Below are 23,055 nucleotides of genomic sequence, written 5' to 3' on the forward strand. Positions count from 1 at the left end.
GACAGATAAGCCAACCATTGTTTGTGGTAAGGACTCATCATCATTGTTACATGTTACAGTATGTTCTACTAAGAGGGCTCGGTGAAACACATTACTGTGCATGTGCCTTATCCGACTACAAGACTAGGTCTTTGTGTCTACACGATAAGCTGGAGTTTGCCAGGGGACTTCATTACTCTAGTCATGCCACTGACAGGCTTCTTACTAGTATAGTATTGTGTGTGCGTGTGTATTTATTGGTATATTAGAGATACACACAACACCAAGACGAGTCAAAAATGAATAAACGTTAGCCATGAAGAAAGAGCTGGATACCCTTCTATGTCTGATGTCAACATTGAACGTGAACATGAACGGATTCTGTTGGATAGATGAGTGACAGTGGATTATGTTGCAAAACATTTGCAAATCAGCCATGGCTCTGCCTACACAATTTTTAATGAAGAAATATGAAATGTTGTTGACAGATGGACAAAGTGTATTGAAATGATTATGTTTCATAAATAATGTATTTGTCTTTTCTGACAGTAAATTAGGTACTTGTGTATTATCACAGCGCCCAGTTTTGTTACGTACGGTAAAGTAGTGAAATCGCATCGCGTTATAGTACCATGCGATGCGATTTTAACCTTCCCGCCCCCTGTCAGATCTGATCAGAAATCACTCTGAGGTGATTCTGTTGTGACAAGAAGTGTACCTCAGAGCTGCTGGTGTTTCCCTGTGATTTACAGTGATTTACATTTGAGATGTCTGCATCAAGTACCTGATTTACACTGCCTCAGAGGAGGATGCTGTGAAATATTTTCAGGACCATCACCTGCTGCCAGTGATTGCTACTTACACCAATGGGCACCACATGCACTTATCGGTGAAGGAGTGTATGTGGCGGTGCCATATAAAAGCCTGCCGGCAAAAGGTGAGCTTAAGCACAGCCCTCTTTTTCCCTGGGTGCCACTTATCATTTCTGACTGATCAGATTTTTATATTCTTGGGCAGAGGAGCCGACATCTATAGAATACAGTCAGCGTGAACTGAACAGGTCAAATAAAACAGTGGTCCTGTACAATGCCTGGATGCGGGAGGCCTGTACCATGGACCTGCTGGCAGAGCCGCAGCGCCGTATTGGTGAACCCGGGCCAGATTGTGGCCGTTGCCAAAAGTCTTTTTATCAAAAGGAAATATAATGTGGCACATGTTTTATCTCAGGAATGGGTTTTTGGAGGCATCTCACGAGAAACAGGACAGTGCGTCATAACTGTTGTGCCCAAATGTGACGCTGCGACTCTTATGTCCACCATACATGAAAACATTGAGCTTGGCACAACCATTTATAGTGATTTCTGGCAGGCATATAGCACCGAGGAATTGGAGTGGGCAGGATATCATAATGCCAGGGTTAATCATAAATACAACTTTGTAGACCCCGATACTGGTGCACATACACAAACGATTGAACGCTTATGGGGCTCCTGCAAATGGAGGAACAAGTGGCAACGGGAACCAGCACATCATCATTTGGAGTCATATTTACAAGAATTTATATGGCAGTGGTGGGGAACCTCAGGCTCGGGGAGAAATTTTTACATATGGCCCCGGAAAGATTTTTTCCCCATACAAATGGCCACCCCTGTTATATTTAGCATAACATTTTGGCTGCAGATAAGCCATTTGAGCGCATACTTCATGCGCTGACGCTGCTCCCAAAGGCAGATTGACTCTTCTTTTATCTTGTTTAATTCATTATTCTCATTTTTCTCATCGTTAATGTTCTTATTATTGACTGCTATCATTGTCATTCTGTTACTGATTATTGTCATTATTGTTTTTAATATTCTCTTCATCATTCATTATTCACTAAATTATACCAGTTATTCGTTAACACATGTGGTCATTACTGTGTCAGATGTATGATATTGCAGGTGTGAATTTGTCCAGAAAACGCCCCCATTATCCACGCCACCCCGAAAGAGGCGAGCGCAGCGAACCCCGTGAGGGGTGGCAGAATGCATCCTCCAACCTTTTCACACCCCCTCTATCCACGTTGGCGTGGAGTTGATTTTATATAGTGTGGCGAGCGCAGCGGATTACTTTACATGTATTCCACGTCCGCTTGCCACACTGTATAAAATCAGCTCCACGCTGACGTGGATAGTGGCGGTATGAAAAGGTTGGAGGATGCGTTCAGCTGCGCTCGCCACGCTTTGGGGTGTCGTGGATACTGGGGGTGACGCAAAACAATGCCATAGCTGATCTCATAGTAAGCACCCATCACATCTCATCAAATGGGTGCTTGTACAATACAATATCGCATCGCATTGCATTTGGTGCCATGCGATCCCATGCAATATTTTATTGTATAAGCACTCCTGTGGGTACTTATGTAATATCTGCACTCCCGTTTTTCTTATGAGACCGCGTCCCCTCGCCACGCTTCGGGAGCCCAGATAATACATAAGTACCCTCCTGTGCACTTAATATGGACATCACATTGCACAGTATTATACACGGTACGCGATGCGATGCGATTTTCCTATGCAGAATACCCCACTAAGTGATTTGCTTACTGGGCGCCGTGATAATACACAAGTACCGTTAATTAAAGTAAATTTTACAGCCAGAGTGTGGATCATTTTTGACTCACCCTAATACACACACACATACAAAAATAACTTGTCAAACCTCTAAATATTCTTGCACAACTCCCACAAGAAAAAATTCTAAACAAATTCCTATTATAAACAATTCTGCCTTTGGCTTAGGGTGAGAGAGCTTTGGGATTTGCAGTTTCTGCTGATTTGTTCTTGGTCTTGAACTGGGAAATCTGTCTCTTGATGGTTGGGAGACAAAGAACAAAAGCAGCAGTACAACAAATGAATATCCTGTACGACAACAGCAACATAACCCACATGAATAATGGACATGTGGTGTACTAATGCCACTGTGCTGCCTTTACTCCCACTGTATCGACCTGCTGTACTGCAGACAGATAAAGCATATAGGAGTACTATAATGAGTGTGGCAGAGAACCATAAAGTAGCACTAATTGGCCAGAAAGCGTCAGAAATGGAGAGCACAAAATGACAGGATCACCTACACATTCTTTACAAAGTTCTGTTTATACTGGAATCATGATCATATAAAAAAAATATTGAGTTGAAAAGCTATGTAATGACAGTCAAAGCAGACTAATATCACACATAGGAAACAAGAGTTTCTGTGTAAAGCAAAGGATTTTGAGTGTAATAAAAATTAGCTTTTATTTCTAATTGCCATTAAAATAAGTACTAGACAAACATATACAATTTAAACACACAAAAGACACACAAAACATGGAAAGCACTTTCTATTGGGCCACACTTGGTGATAATCAATCTGAATACAATCTGTGCTGAGATTGTCACAAAGTATCTAGCTCGGAAGACCTTTTGACATGTTCTGATTATTGCTGAATAGGAAAAGTACACAGTTTAAACAATGTTTCAATCCAGAGTGTTTATGCACAGCTTTATAATAATAAAGAAAGGTAATGAAACGTTGTGTCTAATTCAATTTGTGTAATCTGTAGGTTAAAGGTTCAAATCAGACAATCTCAGGGTTTGTATATAAATCTTTCAATACAGGCACCGTCAATTATATCATGTCACGGGATGACGGATTTCCCGTGAATATAACGGTACAAAAAATCACAAGGTGGTAGTATAAAACATGTGTAGCAATACTGATATTGATTAAGCTGGAAGTGCTATAGGCTGGTTTGAAAAATACCAGCTGCAGTAAGGATAAGTATCCCCTGGTGAAAATATTTTTTGAACAGGTTATAAATGGTCACTACATATAATATGTGATTATATTAATAATACCAGAGTATATACTCTGTTTTGTCCTGCAGCAGCAAGTTCTAAGTGTGAAAGGATAAGGGTCTCAATAGATGGGAAGAGAGAGAGAAAAGGGGGTTGGATTGTTTAAGTACTAGTCTCCCTTTAATGTCCTGCTCAGAGATGTTCAGAACACACTTTATATACCTATGGCAGAGGTGGGGAATTCCGTTTGTCTCAGGGGAGTCCCCTCACCCTTTGTATATCGGAAAATACCCAAAAACCTTTGCCGGCTTCCACTATATAGTAGTGGGCTTGTCAGGTATTGTGGGAAATCTCAATTAGCACTGGGTTTTGGGGGATAGAGTACAGAAGTCTCTTACTGACCCTATATTTGGGATGCTACACCCTAACTTTATATACCTATGGCATAGAGTGGGCAGCTTTCCATTGATGGTTGGGGATGTCACCCTCTCGGTTTATCATGAGAAATGCCACAGTTTGCCAGCTGCCATCAAATATTTGGAGTGATGGGCCCTAAAGGTATTGTGGGTGAGCACCTTCAATTTTGAGGGTATTCAGAGGTATATGAACAACTGCTGTCAGCAACTGTCAGTCCACTATTGCTGCATGTGGTAGGTTGCACTCTGAATGACTACTCATACCTTGGATGTTTGTCTTTATTTGTTTTTTCTTTGTTCATTTTAAAATTTTGCATGTAAAAATAAGATGTAATGTCTGTGATTGTAACATAACTATTTTACGCCAGTTTCGATAAATTTGCTGGGTATGTATGTATAAACTATACATTACAATATCTAGATGGTATATTATTTTATCTGTTCCAACATGCTCCCCTCCCTTACTCCAGTCTATATATTGATTAACATTTTGAGATACTACCACTTAAGTTTTCAAATGCAAGGAGTTGAGTTTTCTTACAACTTCATTCTCCCTACCCTATAAATTGATAGGGCGGTTATGTATCTTTGTTCTTAGCTTCAAGCCCAAACTATTATTATATATGAAAAATAGTTTATCATTGTATAAACGGCTGTATGTATGTTTATTGTTTAAAGTCGATCCCCCTGATGAAGGCTTGCATGACGAAACGAGTCGGGTTATCTTCCATTTTGAAAGGACAAACCAAATAATACTGTGTCTGACTCTGTACAATTTTTTTATTATGTATTTTAATAAATTTTACAAAAATGGTCCCACTGTTTAATTGTATATAGGTGGAGGCTGATTTTGAAGTGCACTGTAAACTTAAACTATATATATAGCTTTGATGCATTTCAGATACAGATCACTGGTCATCAAAGACCAGACCATAAAGATGACTCCCGTTACTTGTCTAAGTGCCTGTGTTCTGTATCCGTACAGATAGTGCAACATAACAAAACTAGATGAAACCATCACCGTTCTTCTCTAGAACAGTTTTCTACAAAATATATAATCTCTTTAGATTATGAAAGATATTCTTCTTTCATCTTCAGAACAACAAAAGAGGATGAATAAAACCACTTTTGTTGAAAGCACCTTTTAAGGACAAGAAGTTTTTTTCTATTGCGTCTCTGATATCCTGATACATTTAATTAAACTTTAAAAGCGATTTAAAAAGAGATAACATTTTATTCATTTTTTATACTACAAAGAGCAGAAAAGTTTGTTGACTAAAGTTTAGAAGTGAGGCAGAGATACTGCAGCATAAGCATTAGTGCAGAGTTTTGAACCATAAGGAATTGTGTCTTGTTTAGATGTTTATATTGCCATTCTGTCAGGGAACTCCTGCACTATTTGACGTGAGACCTTTAGAGTCCCTCTAAAGAGAATCTTCTGCCAATAACAATGGCCCATTATTTCCTCAGTGTAGACAGCAACCCGGTACTTAGGATGTTGCAAGGTCTTATACGTACAGAAATTAGAGGCTCACAAAAATAGGCAGGAGGTCGCTAGATAGTAAAGTAGAGTAGTTGTGCTCTGGACAGGGCAAGATTTGAAATAGTGGAGATCCAAGTGGGAGAAATATTGTGTACAGGTATAAGGAGCAATTTTCTGAATGACCAACTTATTGAGTTTAACAATTAAACAGTAGATGTAGCAACAGCAATACAGAACAGACGAGCTAGGCAGCAAATAGGTACAGGAATGATAGTAAAGATACTGCTGGATGGAATAACAGTATAACATAACATGCAGTATAATATAGCATTCCAAATATAGTTAATAGAAGGGTCATATCTTTAAAATGTTGAAGCTCATCTCAATCTTCTTTAATATACTTTATGTACTTATATAACCCTAATTTCGGCAATTACTTATCATTGCTTTCTGTAGCACATAAATAATGGCAACAACTGCATGCAGCATAACAGCATGCAACAATCATAATGTTTGTTACGTAAGACAATCAAGCAAGTAAATGGCATCACAAAGTTATACAATAAAGCATGATACATAACACAAAATGAAGTGAGTTATAAGTAATAAAATATGTAGATAGAAATGTAGTACTGTATGTTAGGAACAATGGGTTTCAAAAAAGCAAGCAAGCAGGCAAGCAATACACAAGCAGACCTTTTATTACATTTTATAGAATGTTTTTAACATGGATTCTTCATTTGAAATGAAAAATAAGCCTCATGTGTCTTTATTTACATACAGTACCATAGGTCTTTACTTACAGCTTCAAAAAGTTCTACAATGTACAATTTAGTCAACTTTATTGGCCTTAATAATAGATGTTATTTTGTCTACACTGTACATAGAAAAGTACAGCTAATTTTACAATAAAATAAAACAAAATAAAAACATCAATATACACAGTACATAAAAATACAACTAGCTGGCCCATATGTAATAGCCTACGAGTTGCAGAAGCAAGCAATCATGATTCTGGTATTTAGCCTAAAACCAATCTAATTTATTTCCTTTAAAATTTTTGCGGCATGAAATTTTCAATCGATTTTACACCCTTCCTGCAACTTGTTAGCTATTTGCAAATTTAAAATCGATAAACTAATGGATCAGAATAAAAATCTTCATAAACCGAAAGACACTAAAAGTATCTGTACTATGTGGAGATACTTTGCTCTAATCTTACTGTTTGTTTTCAAGGTCCAAGTAAACATACTCTGCAGCAGATAGCCCATGGATAATGCACATGTTTGCTTTTTTTGGCCAGTTTGGTGTTGCCTGTAGTCCCAATGCTCAGTAAAGGTGCATACACACGTAATGATGCCAGAAGTGTTCTGAGATTGTTCACAAGTGTATCAAATCGTTCATCGTGCATACATACGGAATAACACTTTAAAAAAGATTGTTTTTTTTTTTTACTTTCCGTGCAGGGAAGATCATAGACCATCGTTAACAATTTGTGGGTACACGCATCGTTAACGAATTTGAATGATTGGGAACGCCTACAATGTCCTTCAAATCGTTCCATGTGTATGCACCTTAAAAGACAATAAAGTTCAATGGAAAATAAACACTTATACTAGTTTGCAAGCAAGCTTGGAAAACACAAGTAGAACACTGTATTACAGTACAAGGTTGTGTCTACAACATTTGACTTGGGAGTTTTCCAATGTCCGTATGCATGAGCCCAAATATGTAAACAGGTATGGGAGGTAGAAAAAGTCAACTGGAGCCAACATTGCTTTCGTCAGTCAGATCATTTGTTAATCCTTTGAGTGCCAACATGTTTGTGAGAGATGTGCAAAATATCCATTAAAAATGCCAGCATCACTCACATTTGTTATATAAATTCAAATAAAAACTGTTGTCTAAAAATAGATTATATTTCTTATATAAGGTAAACATTACAGGTCATTATGCTGAATAAAAAGGTTTGCTTTGCAATTTTTTCACCTATTTAGAAAAATTCACTTTGCACTCAAAGGGTTAATTAAGACAATGGGATGTGGGGCTTTCAGTAATATATATGGCAGCTATCACAATAATTTGTTTTAATGTTTTTCTTATTAACTAAATCAGTTTAATTAAGGCAGTTAGTTTTCTCTTAACTAAGCAACCAAATATAATACAGTAATGACTATATTCTTGACACTAAAACAGAAGAGAAATAAAAATAATCTCTTACATGCCATAAACAATTAAAAGCTTATAACTGGCCCACTCACTGTCACTAAATGCTTGCCACATCTAGGTTTCTCTTTGAAAACAATTCTGTAACTTACAGTTTGTAGGTATGTCATAAGAGTAACATATAACCTATTAAGCATATTTTAGATAATTTTAGAACTCCAGTAAGTGTAAGATCACCATAGTTTTACACAGTGTAGATTTCCACCAAAAAACAACTACTATATTTGTAAAGGCTTGAGGTGCTGTATTCACGAAACAGCGCCCTTTTAAAGCTGTAGATTGTGTGTGGGAATACCCGTCTAATTTTGCATTTATTATTGCCATTTAACAAATCATGGGAGCAAAATTGCCAGCAATAAGCTGCTTTGAAAAGCTGCTGTTTAGTAAATATGCCCCTTTGAGTTTAGTGAAGTTTAGTGCAAATGGTACATACTGTAAATATCAAGAATGGGTTTACATTGAAAAAAAAACATGTATGGAAATATTCGCCTAAACAGTTTTGTCAGGTTGAAACTATTTGACCTCACAAAGCGACACAACTACGCTATAGTAGAGAATGCCTTCCACATTGCAATATGAAGACCTAATAATACTGTTACTGTTGGGAAAGTTATCATTGGTCTCTGTGTGTCACATGATAAGAACTCACGCTTCTTTGTGCTTTTAAGTGGATATCTGAGAAGAGTTTAGTGGTGGTACAATCAATACAAATGTAGATTATATAATAACAATGACATTATAACCATATTTGTTACCTTACGTGTGAAAAAAAAAAAAAAAAAAAGGTACTTGTGGAGTATCACGGCTCCCATCGTATGCCATATGTAGTGGCATACGATGGCATACGATGCGATGCTTTACCGATTTTTGAGCATTTTTGCTCAAAAATCGTATGCCATCGCATGGCATCGTATGCCATATGTAGTGGCATATGATGGCATACGATGCGATACGATGTTTTACCGATTTTTGAGCATTTTATCTCAAAAATCGTATGCAATCGCATCGGATGCCATACGATGGCATCCGATGCGATGGCACCCGATTTTGCACAGAAATGCATCAGAATGCATTGAAATGTGTATTAAAGTAGTGAAATGCCCCCAAATGCCATTTTTCATAGTGCACCACCCCCACTATCAACGTCAACCCGAAGCGTGGCGAGCGCAGCGAGCCCGCGAGGGGCGGCGGTACGCGTCCTACGACCTTTTCATACCCCCACTATCCACGTCGGCGTGGAGTTGAGAATAGAATAGTGTGGCGAGCGCAGCGAGCCACCGAGCCCGAAGTGTGGCGAGCGGACGCGGATACCTGTGAAGCCCGCGAGGGGACGCGTATAGCTGTGAAGGTATCCGCGTCCGCTCGCCACGCTTCGGGCTCGGTGGCTCGCTGCGCTCGCCACACTATTCTATTCTCAACTCCACGCCGACGTGGATAGTGGGGGTATGAAAAGGTCGTAGGACGCGTACCGCCACCCCTCGCGGGCTCGCTGCGCTCGCCACGCTTCGGGTTGACGTTGATAGTGGGGGTGGTGCACTATGAAAATGGCATTTGGGGGCATTTCACAAGTTTAATACACATTTTTACATGCATTCTGATGCATTTCAGTGCAAAATCGGGTGCGATCGCATCGCATGTGATTTGATCGCATGCGATGCGATTTTTAGCATATGATCTGCATACGATGCAGGTCGTGAGAGCCGTGATACTCCACAAGTACCAAAAAAAAAGTTGTCTTGATGCAAGAATATACAATTGCCCAAATGTAATTGTTTGTGATTAGTAGGAACCAGTGTGATTGTGGAAATATAGATGCTAGAATTAAAGTGGTAATTCATGCTTAGGCAAATAAGGTTGTTTTGCCTTAAAACTAATCGCCACTTTAAATCTAGTACTTATATTGTCAAAATCACACCGGGGCCCCAAATCTAAGGCTATTGGGTGTAAGGTAAAGAATGCCTACCAACACGTTACCAACAGGAGACTCAATGACAATGTTATTATTGGGAAAGTTGTCTGGCTATATGATGACAAAGAGGTTTTCTAAAATTTGTACAAATGCAGAAGTATTCATATTTTCTTTATCACTACTACAAAGTGGTGTACCTGATCTGATTTGTACAGTTGCCATAATGATTATTCTAAAGTAATTTGTTATACATAGTAAATAAAGTATAAATCTCAAGAATGACATGTTCAAAATTAGACAAAGATGGTAGCGAAAGATAAATGTTTCTCCAAAGCATTAGTGATGTTTAGTCATCTTACAGATCAGGCCTCCAGAACCGATTAGCATATGTTAGTGGAGAGTCTCGCAGGATTTATGTGACACAGTGGATGATAATGCAAATGAGAATGGAACAGGAAGCCAGAGGATGTCAGAGGCATGGAGCAGGTTATGGAAGGAATGAGAAAGCCAGGCATGGAGGTCCTTGTTAACAGAAGCATGAACACAATCCCAAATGCAAAGAGTCCACAGAAACCAGTTATGTGCACATTGGCCAGTTAGATATAGCAGGGTATTTTCTTGGTAAGCCACGTAAAATGCTACAATTTTACGTAATGCCACTTTACTTTTCCTCTATCCAATGAAAATGAACGCTCTTCACAAATAGTGCATGGACAGTTTAGTGTTCTGGCCAGTATGAAAGAGTGTGCAATGCATGTCAGCCAGATGGCTGCAGTTTACATCCTGTCATTACCATGTTCTATGTTTTCACTGCTTTCATAGCAGCCAGAGTCCCGGGGAGAACATCCACTTTTATTCTCGCCCTCTGTGAGTAGTTTTTCCTGAGACCCGGAGTGATCACTGTTACCTGTAAAGTAAATGCAAACACAAGGACAGTTAATTCTTAAATCAGGGGTGCATAAAGAGTAAATATGTTTTCCCATCTGCTCAGATGGTAACCTTTTCTCTTAATGCTCTAGAACAGTAGTTCTCAAACTGTGGGTCCTGAACTCCTCAGCATGGGGTCATGACTCCATGTTGCTGACCATCAGGGACCATCAAGGAGTCTGAAAAGTCTGTTATTTTAGACTCCTCACATCATTTAGTGCCTCCACAATTCTGCCATACATGTGCTGTCTGCTGACTATAACCCTTATTCAGATCTGATCGCAGTACAAATTTGTTCTCAAAATTTGCAAAACCATGTGCACTACAGGCGGGGCAGATGTAACATGTGCAGAGCGCGTTCAATTTGGGTGGGGTGTGTTGAAGCTGAAATCTAAATTGCAGTATAAATATAATGCAGCCAGTATTTACCCTGCACAGAAACAACCTAACTCACTCAAATCTACAGTAATTCTCTCTGCACAGGTTACATCTGCCCCACCTGCAGTGCACATGGTTTAGTCCATTTTGAGAACAAACTTGTACTGCGATCAGATCTGAATAAGGCCTACATGTGATGTGATGACCTTCTGCAGTAACTTGCTGGGGTCCTGTAATTATTTTTATTGTTTGATGGGGTCGCAGAGCAAAATAGTTTGAGGACCCCCTGCTCTAGAACTCTTCTGAGAGCCATTTTACAAATATGTAAAGGTCAATAACTAGTTTGATACTCACTCAGATATTAACTATAATTGAACATATGGTAAAAGCATATACATAAGGGTGCCCAGTGCAATATGAAAATCATGACTTCATATGTATACATAAAGGGACTTGCACGATTAAACTAGGTCCAACAGGTAAAAAAGTGCACAGTATTTACCGCACAGGAAACCGGAGTACACTCAGTATTTGTAAAGTACAATTTTTTATGATGTCCTCCTTGGTCTTTAAAATAATATTTCAGTAGAATATTACATATTATATTGAATCATAACACAATATACTATCTCCAAAACATATTATCTTATTTATTATTAAAAATACAGTTATTCCCTATCTCAAGATTCTGGTTAAAGATATCTTACTGTCATATTCCTGTAATAGCTCAATAGCTGTAAGTAAAACTGCCTTGTGTTCTGGATTCTGGATGTTCAGTTCATCTAAATCTTCTTCCTCAAGAAGTTTGAATGTGTCCAAGTCTTCATACCCATTGAAGAGAAAAGTTGGCATGTGCTCCTGCAAATTAAAAAAACAAAACAAAAAAAGTTAAGATTCAATGTAGAGTAATAAAGACATTAAAGTAATTTATTTTTAGGTTATGGCTTCTCATACTGCTGTATGTATCTTGCTAATGGAGTAATAGTAACTGGAGTAGACAGGAAGATGAAGTACAAGTGCATAAGTTGACCTTGATGTAATGGCTCATGTCAACTAAAAAGGTGCCTTGTTTATAGGGAATAATAATTTGCATGGAATATAAAAAAGATGACTTGGAAAAAATATTTAAAAATAAAAAGAACTGTTACACATATGAGTAGAGATGGCTGCATGTAGCAAGTAAGATCTGCACATGTTCCTCTATGAGATGACAAAAGTGAAAAGGCATAGACAGCACCAGGATCATTATTTGGAGCTGCAATTGTTGACAGTGATAGAACAAACTGGGTAAAAACAGACAAACGTGGAGGTAGGAGGGCCCTGCTGCAAGCTTACAATTTATAGGGACATAAGAGGGAAACACAAGGACAGGCACCAGAAATAGCATAGCAGTCGCACCAAGTTTCAAGTCCAGAAGGGAAGCTATATAATACAGTACATGGCGAATTAGTAACATATGAAACTGTTCAGCAATGGCTGGTTAAATCTTTCCTATAATTTCAACATGAGTAAAATAAATTGGTATCTGCACTTGCACCTGGGGTATCAGAAGGTGACATGGAAAAAATTATGTGTTGCTTGCTTGCATGGATAGGAAATATTGTTACTGCTGTGATGGACAAGACTCCAGCCAGCAGAGAGCAATGTCAAGTCACCGCAAGAGTTGTTTCTGCAGCATTAATAATGATTTTTTTACATTTTATTATAGTATAATAGTGTGTAAATAGCAAGTGCATCTTGCGAGTAGAATGGTAGAACAACATGGAAAACATGGACATAATGTATATGTGACGTATACTTGGCATAAACTGATCCGATTACTTTGAAGTCTTTTTTTTTGCTCGTAACAAAAACAGAGATTTTGCCATAAGAATCAAGAAAAACAGTACAGTACACACGTCAAGAAAAAGAACCGTGTTTAAAAGCTGCCTCGAATATGAAAAGTTCAATTACTCAGTACATTTGGAAACGGAGATAGGTAGATAACTGCAATCTATGGAGTTAAAAGTCATGTTATGAAAATGGCCATGATTATAGCTTCTCAGCTCTATGCCTGGGAGCAGCAGAGTAATAATAATGTAGTTGGACTTTAATTGAATCTCCTTCTCCTTTAGAAAGTTGTCTGTGTGCCTTTCAGTGCTCCTTATTTGTCAGTGCTGTGAGTAATGGTCTGCAGTGTTCTACAACAAACCAATATGCTCACAAAATCTGTACAGCCCATATGCACCAAATCATAATAAATAATCATATTGTAATACAGGCTGCTCAGCTATTCTATTAAATACACTTTGTAATATAAGCAATTGATTTCATGCTTGGTGGTTTTATTACTGAGGTGAAACAGTTATTGTATAAATCTTGTTTTATACTTATAACCTCTATTAAGTTTGGATTTCAGTTTATGTATAAGGAGAAAAATAAAAATCACATTTATTTGCTAATCGCTCCAACGCTGAAAGGGTTTAAATATATTTTAAAACTCCCTAACATTGCTGTAGTTACGTTAGCTGAAGGGAGAGATACATGGGTCTGTTTATTAAAGATTGTAACTGTAATGAAAACATTTTTTATTTTATTTTATTTGTGCTACTACGCTCTGCTATTACCATTCTGCGATAACAACAGTGATAGGGACAGGGGAATAGTTGGCAGTACTGGTACTGCCATTGTTAGATAGGCTTTCCTATGCTATTGCCAGAGGCAGCCAACAAGCCGGCCAGGTAGCTTCTTAAATAGGGAGAAGCCCTAAATTTGTTGAACACAATGGATTTAGGGGGGTACTCAGTCTGAGATTCTGACTGTCGGAATATCCAGACTTTCGGAATCCCATCTATAGGGAGGGGGGTCTGTAGCAGGGGAGTCCCAGACAGGATGGCGAGTCCCGGACGGAATTGAATACTGAACTGCCGATATTTCCACCATCAGGAATATTGTCGGAGATTGAATATCCACCTTAGGGATCATTTCCCTATGAAACATATTGGTTAAAAGACATGGGCACGATCAAAGCAATCACTCTGATGCGTCATCACTCTACATAACCAGTGCAAATGAACGAATGAGTTAAGCTTTGTGCCCCCAGGAGATCTGTAAATGTACTTTCACACATTTTCATTATTTTTCAAAAATCCTTTTTGAGTAAGTAGATGAAACACAATAAACCATTAGGGAAAAAAATAACATTTTATTAAACAAAAAAGTTTTGTTCTTAGGTCAGAAAATAAATGTAAGTGTAAGTTGAAAAAGTGAGTATGTAAATTTTACATCTGGAAAAGTAGATGTAAAATCCAAAAGTTATCCTTACTAAGGAGATTCAGTATGCCATAACATATGGAAAATTGCTTGCTTCATGTACATGAGCCCATTACCAATTTTGCTGTGCATCCACAGTTTATACCTCTGGATTTAGGGCTACTTAAAATACTATTTTATACTTTGTGAATGTAAAGTAATGTAAGCTTGAGTACATGAGTAGCTAAATCTTGCGGCAGTAGTTGTAGGTGCAATATCCAGCTACCGGTACAAAGATGCAGCAGCAATGTAAACTGCATTCATCTCTGAATCAGGCACTATATGCAGGGAATGCAATGTGTCTGCCACTACTGATTACAGTGCATTTTACAGTCATCAGTGCTCTGTACAAACACCCAAGCCAACCTTTAGATTGATGCGTTCTAGAAGCTCTTCTACGGACTTGGGCTTTGGTGGTCTTCCCTTACGACGTCTTCTTGTCGGCCGCTTAGGTTTCTCTTCTACGTCATTGATTACATCCACATAAATGAACTTAAAAGTACCAACTTTATTGTTTAAGAGGCCCATCCAAGTGCCCATTGGAGGTTTGCTTATAATTTCAATGATGTCTCCATTCTGCAGAAAATATAGTAATTCAATTATTATAAAAGTAACAAACCCTTATGTCCACTGTACAAACACACACACACACACACACACACACACACACACACAGGCTTGCAAAAGTATTCAACAAACAAACAAAAGAGTCAACAAATATATCTATATTGCATATGGCACTTATACAGATTTTCCAGACACTAAATTATAGTGATCTAGTAGGCTCTTAAAGTGAATCTTCAAACTCATAATTCATTAAAAACCCAAACTGAATAAAATTCTTCATGCATAGCCTCCATCTGTGAATCATTAAAAAGTAAGCCTTTATGGATTAAAGACACCTGATACAAATAACGTTGGGATTCTCTGAAAGAAATCTGTGAAATTGAAGCAAAGAGCATTTTAAGAAAATAAAAGATAAGAAGTTACATTTTTGTCTGACCACAAAAATCTTATCCTACATTTTAGCTGTGTCATTGATGATTTGACAAAGTGCAGACATGTTTTTATGGGTTTATTCTTCTCTAGAGTAGCCAGCCTCCCATGCAGGCCAGTTATATGATGAGCTCTTGACTCCGTTGTCTCCAATCTCATCCACTGAGCTCCTTCAAACTGTAGCTTCCCTCACAGGCCCTCTTTGCTCTGCAGTAGAGTTTTCAGGGAGTGCCTGGGGGATATAATGCAGCTTCCATTTTCGGTACTTATGTAATATCTGGGCTCCCGTTTTTCTTATGAGACCGCGTGCGCTCGCCACGCTTCGGGCACGGTGGCTCGCTGCGCTCGCCACACTATATAAAATCAACTCCATGCGTAGTTGGATAGTAGGGGTATGACAAAATGGTGTGCATTTAACATGGGAGCCCAGATAATACATAAGTACCCCATTTTCTAACAATTAATCCAACAGGGTTTACTGGCATATCCAAGCACTTGGATATTAGTTTGAAGTCTTTTCCTATTTTTGTCCCAATTCAAAATGTTGTCTGGTGCAAATCTAACACCTCTTATTCTGCTGCAAACACCATACCATCATGTTGTCACCACAGGCATGCTGAATACTTATAACAGCATAACATTTTGTTTTAAGGAGTATGGAATTTAATATACTGCCTGAAATAACAGGTGTGTCTTTTATAAAACAAACACATCTGTTGATCCTGTATGGTTGAACACTTTTGCAAACCACCAATATCATGTATATAGCTTTGTCACATGTTATGAGTGACTGGACCTTTGCATTGCATATAATGGCCATCTTTACTTTCCTCAGGCTATATACTAGTCAGAAGTACACTTTAACTAGTGTCTGCCCTGTTACTAACCTTGAGTTTCAGGGAGTCCGAGTCATAGGGGCTAGGAGTGAAATCTGTGTGGACTCTAGCTCTACCACAGAAAGGTCCTCTGTATGGTGGCTCCTCATCATCACCATCCTCAGACTTTACACTCTCCCTGTTGCTAGCGGAGGAGTCTGTTGTGCTTACAGTCTGACCACCTAAAGAAGCAAACAACAATCAACAATATGTGCCAAAAGCTACCCGTACAATATATGCTTTAGAAGCTTCTTTTTACTATACTATTGATACAGTCTGAATAATGGAGACTGTCTTGTTTTGCTGCTAGGAAGGGTAATGAGGAGATTATGCAGGTCTTTTAACATAAAATATATAGTTAATCTACTAAATGAAGATGGAAAGAATGTTAAATGACAACAGACAACAATTAAGCAGACATGGATAGAAAACCATCTGCAGGAACATGCTGTTTTTTAAATGACATTCTGTGCATTTTGGAAGCTTGCCTCGTGTAGTTCCAATGAATACCCATCAGCTAATTTAGGAAGGTAGACCGATAACTAGGAGAGTCCTATGTATATACTAGATATACTTACTCATAGAACTCTGTCCACTCAGGGAGCTTCGAAGACTTTCCACTGAGCCCCCTGCTTTAAGTTTGGGCTTTTCAAGTGTGCTGATGGGGGGCAGAGGAGATTCGGGAGAGCCAGGTATTCCATCTATGCTCGAGTCCTACAAAACATTAACATCCTGTATAAATATCACAAACTAAAAACTCAAAATAGGCACACTATCCAAATACATACATAATAGTCAGCCCGCTCGAAGCAAAAGCTAATCTGCTACCTTCTGTGTTTGTGCATGTGTGAGAAAGAGATGTAGTGTCACTCTCTGCTAGGAGATGGCAGTGTTTCAGAGACTCACGGACACTAGACATGTATATATACTGTAGATGATATATTGAGATGAAATAGATGAATTTGTAAACATTTCTAAATAATATTGACTTTGTTTCTTATAAGAGATCAGCTAAAGGAAAATGTGCATATTTATTAAGAATATAAACTGGATTTCGTATAGCATTGCTGAGCTGGGATAAAATACTTTACACTGACACAATGAATGGTCATGTGTACAAATTATTTTGAAATATGACAGAAATATTGCATATTACATAATTATCTTAAAATAGGAAATAGGATTAAAATATTATTTGGTCACATCAGCATTAAATGGATTTAAAGAAAATCTATTGGGGAATAAAATAGATTTACATTGCAAGGATAAAAATGCTATACAGAATTATTATTTTTTTTTTTAGAATGATGAAATTGATATATATCTTGCTTGCTGGATACCGAAGGAATCAGGCAGTAAAAGCTGCATTAGTAAAGGTATGTAGAATATCGCAAGACAGGCAGGCATGTAGGTAAATTACATGTGTCCATGGTACATTTGAACACAGGGGTGGGCAATACAGATCCCAGCATGCCCTGCAACAGTTTTAGCATAGCTAAATAGCAAAAAGTATGGTAGGGCATGCAGGGATAAGAAGTTCTGAAACAGCTAGCTTATTGCACAGACCTGCAATGTGTGCCAGACGATGCTCTGACAGTCTGGACTGTTAGTACACCAACATCGAAATTCTGACTGTAAAATGCCTGACAGTTGGTATCCCAACTGACAGGGGCTATTTCTCCCTGGTGGGAGAATAGAACCTGTGGTGAGTGCAGCAAGTCATCGAGCTTGCAGCATGGCGAGAACAGTGAGCCAGAACAGGGCTTCTCTGCGCTCACCCCCCTGTTGGAGCACTGGCGGTCAGTATTCCTATGTCAGTATAATGACCGTCGGAATCCCACCTGTCTCAGCCGAATCCAATCCCCCTGCAATAACATCACAGAAGTGTCTAAGCTACTCCTCTGTACAGAAAAGTGTTGTTTGAATATTCATTCTTTTTGTTTTACCATTTGAAATAGAAAAATAGGAAATGAGAAAACCACCTCTTTCTTTACCCAATATAAAAACCCTGCACTCTTTCATCGTATCTGCTAAATGTTCAGGTAATTTCGGGAATTATGGGACGTTACATTTTTTTAAAAAGAATGCTTATTAATTCTGTTATTTTTTTGTGACATTTTAAGTTACGGCTGTTAAGGTAGTACTTACCTTACTTTGTATGCCAGTATTTACATATTTAGAATCTGATCACTGCGAATAAGCTTTCAATGACGTATTCAAATATTGAATAGGCAATAAGCTTTGTCCACTAACTCAGTATTAACATAGACAAACTTCAATATGCAGAAATAGCAGCATGTCTTTTGAATGACGCCAAGAAGAGTTCAGACAGGCCAAGTACATGGAACTTACGACTACTCACAAAGCTTGTTAAATGAAACCTATAATTTGCATTCTGCAAAACCAGCAGCAAATGTATTTAATTTCCACAGTAGCAACTCAGCTGGAATAGAAGAAGGCACAACGTGATCTCTCAACCAAAATAACCTCTCTGCGTGTTTTGTGTGTCAGACTACTGCGGGGCACTGGACAACTTCAATATGGTTCTATATGGACTTTCAGTAAACAACACTTATTCCAGCAGATTGATCTCTTGCCTAAAACAACCATTATTTACGCAAATGTTATATTAACATGGCTGGGCTGAAATGCTCTGCTCCTCTGCTGTCCCGTTTGGGCTTTACCCTACATGCTTGGAGTTTATAGCGGGTGCAGGCTACTGGAGCCCTGCACCCCGCAGTGCACTGCAGCTGAGCTCCCCTGCAAAGGGAGTAATTCTTCAACTATGTTGCTTGCTCTAAGTGGCTTTAGCAGGCCATCTGTTGTCCCAACTTGTGCAAGGTCATACAAATTTAAAGGTTCCCAAATACTAGAAGCAGCCCAATGTGCCACATTTTTAACTGACTTATGCTAAGGCTATAAACCCATATCACACTTTAATTATTCAAATTAAAACGGTTTTAGTTTAATTTCCCCATCAAAATAACTTGACTGATCTTTAAGCATCATTGTTCTGTAAGGCTATGCACTGAAGCCCTATTCATCACCATTTGTCCAGTACAGAAGCAGCCTTACCCTAATGGGATGCTAATTCAATCCACAGTGCTAGCTGCCTGCTATTAAGCTGAGCTATAGGCCCTCAGGCCAGACTTATCAAAGTCCATTTACATACTGACCACCTAATAAATTAATTATCTTGACTGAACTGTCAATGTATACTGGCAAAGACAAAGCTGTATTATATAGAGAAAGAACAGTGGGTCTTCACGGTTTCACAGAATGACTATAATGTAATGCAGCAGTTTTAAAGCTAGAGGGCAGCATGAGACAATATACAGTAAAAAAGAAAGAAAGAAACTATTTCATTAAATCGATCTACCCTTGTGGTTAACATTTTTACCCAGTGATTTAGGAAAGTGTTTTAAATGACAAATATACCAGAGTTTTCCTTAAGCCACAGTTACTCAGTGTAATTTAATGTGCTTGTTAATTTGTGATTAATGTGTTTGGAACATTAGCAATGTATCGCATGCTTGCTTTTTATGCAACAGGAAAGTGTAAAAGAAATAGAGGGTAACTGGTTCCCCTGCTCTTTGTGTACCATAAGGAATTCAAATATTTGTAACCAGAATAGGAAAAGTCACATGACTAAACAGGGCTAAATGAATATGTATGTTTTAGAAAGTCACTTTAGTGGTTGTAAGTATCTGGGTCTTTTTATCATATGAACCTTGTAGTGACTGGCGAGTGGTACTAGAGGTAAAGGGTATGGGTCAGCTGTAACGTATCATACACTGTGGATACGTCACCCCTTCTGTTGTGGTGAAGACGCATTATGTGGCAGACTGCTAACACGCACAAACAGCAGCCATATGCTAGGTAGCTGCTGCAGAGCTTTATTTTAACCGTCAATGTGGCTCCCAAACACAGCTGGACTCCAGAATTCACAGGCTTATTTCTGTTTTTAAATCAGCTTAATTTCAATAAACAATTTGCAGGAAAGTAATGTAAATTTCCTACTGACCTGCTCTGACACAGAACTTGTGTATTTCTTGGACATCCTTTTCCTCATGGTTTCTTTGACAGACTTCACTTTTTTACCAAGTGAGATTCGTGGTGTGGTGGGGGATTTGAGTACTTCTTTGTATATAAACTCTCCATCTTTCTCCTGTAAGAGTAAATCAGGTCATAGGGTCTTCCAGTGTGGGAGAAAGATAATGAAAGGCAGCATGATTTTGTTGTGGAAAAGTGTGATTGCAATAAACATCATCTTTCCCTGCTAAACGAATACTCATATTTCCAAAGCCATACAGATCCAGCACTTTAATATGGTCTCCGTCTGTAACTGAATATACCAGGGTTGCCGACTTTTACAGTCTACTCTCTGGGAGAATTTCCTGTTACTGGGGACCCTGCTCCTCCCAATACCAAACTATCAGGGAGAGATTCACTTAGCAGCAAGATACTAAATTATATGTTAATGTGACACAGAAAGTACATCGGGAGACCTGTGCTCATTTAGGCTCTCAGTAAAGGTGTGAGAAAGAATGAGCAAAGTCTGTGACCTCTATTCTCCAACCATTTTATCAAAAAGCCCTGGTTACATGCAGCCCCAATATTCATGAACACAGTCACACAAGAGGACAGGCCACCTTCCCCCACTAAGAGGGAATTCAATTACCCCCTTTCTTTGCTGTAAAATGTGTTTTCTTCTACTTCCGGTTCAATGAAACAAAATCCCTGATAATGATGGCTAACCGCATCAATTGAATTACGCCCCCAGGTATCAATTTAACCCAGTTAAACAGAATTTTTCCCTAGGGGGGTATTCAATCCTGGGAGAGATTTCATCCTCGAAAATATCGACCATTTTCGCAAATTATATCGGCCAACATTGAATACCCCCCTATATCTGAATACTCATTTTCTGCAGTCATTTGTGATGCAGGAAATGTTTGAAATAAAACAGATAACATAAGTATAGAACATACTTGCCTACTTTTAAAAACTAGTTTTAGGGAGATTGTAGTTGGTAGAAAAATTTTGCACAGGTCCTCATTGAGGCTCATGTCATGCTCCCCTTAAGGGGCGTGTCTAGTTCCATATATGGAGAGATTGTGAAAAGAGATTGTGAAGTGGCACCTAGAAGCGTGGGTGTGTACTGCTACGTCTGACAGGAATCTTTTAAAATGACTAATATCCAAATGTAGATGAGCCCCAAAGCAGTTAGTAAGAGATACTATACTTGCTAAAATGCTTGGAAGTGGTGCTGATGATTCAATCTAAATGTATCTCTCATTCCATGTTTCCCCAAAAATGTACCAGTGTAATATGGGCTAGGTGAAATGAGGGAGATTGCTAGACTAATGAGGGAGAGAGGGAGATTGCTGTTATTTCAGGGAGTCTCCTGCAGACTGCAGGAGGGTAGGCAACTATGATATAGAAGTCTAATAAACTCACCAATAACTCTGAATTATTTCCAACATGCAGTGAGCGATTGGTTAGGTCAAATCCGCCAAAGCTGCAGGTCCTCTGTAGAGGAAACAGGATTCAGGTAGGAAGTGAGAAAGAAAAGGGGGATAATAAAAGAAAATAGATAATTAATATAAAATATATTCAACCTGCCCAAAAAATAACAACATATGCCATTGTAAAAAATGAAAGCTGGAAAAACAAAAAGTTGACAATTTTTGATGTTTCACCATGGTGATTCATGCGAACACAGAAAATGAAATTTGATAGGGTTTCAGTCACTTTAAGATATTAACAGGTTTCCAGAAATGATTTTGGTTTGTGGAATGAGGGTTGTTGTTGTTTTTTTTGTGGATCGCATTGTATTTGCCCTTCATCAAAGCAGCCTATAGTCTCTAGTCATTTTTCAATCATATTGAGAATCCCTGCAGGATCAGTCAACATATGGTAACCACATGGCTTATTGTTCATTGTCTCTCACCCCCCCCCCCCCCCCCCCACACACACACTTAAAGATATGCAATGCAGCTACAGACAGTACATCAATATAAAATTCTGTAAAGCATGGGGGAAACGACCATTTTAATACTTGTCTACAATGTTCAACACAAACTATACCCACATCTTCTTTATCTCAGTATGTTATTGCCATACAATTACCATTTTTACACAAAACTTGTGCTGCGAATGGTGAATAATGGTTTAACTACAGAAGACATTACAGTATTCCTACAGGCAGAAAGTATTATTAAAAATATACTAGTAGGAAGTGCAGTAGTCAATAACCACAAATTTAGAATGTGCGATCTACTCCTATACACCCCCACCACACACACACACACACACACACACACACACACACACACACACACACACCAAAAGGAAAGATCTTTCAGGGATCCAATGGGAAACTTATTCTCCATGTATGTACAACAGCATTATTCAAATAAGTGACCGCACTGAGTGTCTTATTGCAATAGAGGACTTCAATCATGTACAGGATCTTATTTTAAAACAAACCTAATAACTACTCCAATAATTGATGTAACACATAAAATATGCATGTATTTAAATTTACATGATTCACTTTTCTCTGTACTCTCATATAAAACATAGCTCACAAACAAAACATAATCAGTATCTATTAAATAAGCCATGTATGCGCAGCTGTAACTTGTGTAATTGACAGCACTGTCCAATAACATTTAATTAGCACTATAGACTGCTGTTAGGATTTACAATGTTAGTATAAAACACAATGTCACAACATGGCAGCCACTAA

General features: G+C 38.4%; 1 protein-coding gene across 5 annotated transcripts in view; it reads right to left on the reverse strand.

Annotated features, from left to right (window-relative positions):
* SASH1 (SAM and SH3 domain containing 1) overlaps positions 1-23,055 on the reverse strand; it is an 893,545-nt gene that overhangs the window by 19,795 nt on the left and 850,695 nt on the right. For all 5 annotated transcript variants that reach the window (XM_083176523.1, XM_083176527.1, XM_083176526.1 and 2 more), the window contains 7 exons: positions 21,762-21,833; positions 20,326-20,469; positions 16,880-17,015; positions 16,314-16,483; positions 14,797-15,006; positions 11,847-11,997; positions 10,628-10,741 (listed from right to left, as the gene is read on the reverse strand). In XM_083176523.1, coding sequence (XP_083032649.1) covers positions 10,628-10,741; positions 11,847-11,997; positions 14,797-15,006; positions 16,314-16,483; positions 16,880-17,015; positions 20,326-20,469; positions 21,762-21,833 — 997 coding nt within the window. The remainder of the gene's footprint in view (positions 1-10,627; positions 10,742-11,846; positions 11,998-14,796; positions 15,007-16,313; positions 16,484-16,879; positions 17,016-20,325; positions 20,470-21,761; positions 21,834-23,055) is intronic.

This window comes from Crinia signifera, chromosome 3 (genome assembly GCF_055691185.1).
Source record: "Crinia signifera chromosome 3, ASM5569118v1, whole genome shotgun sequence".
NCBI classification, from domain to species: Eukaryota; Metazoa; Chordata; class Amphibia; order Anura; family Myobatrachidae; genus Crinia; species Crinia signifera.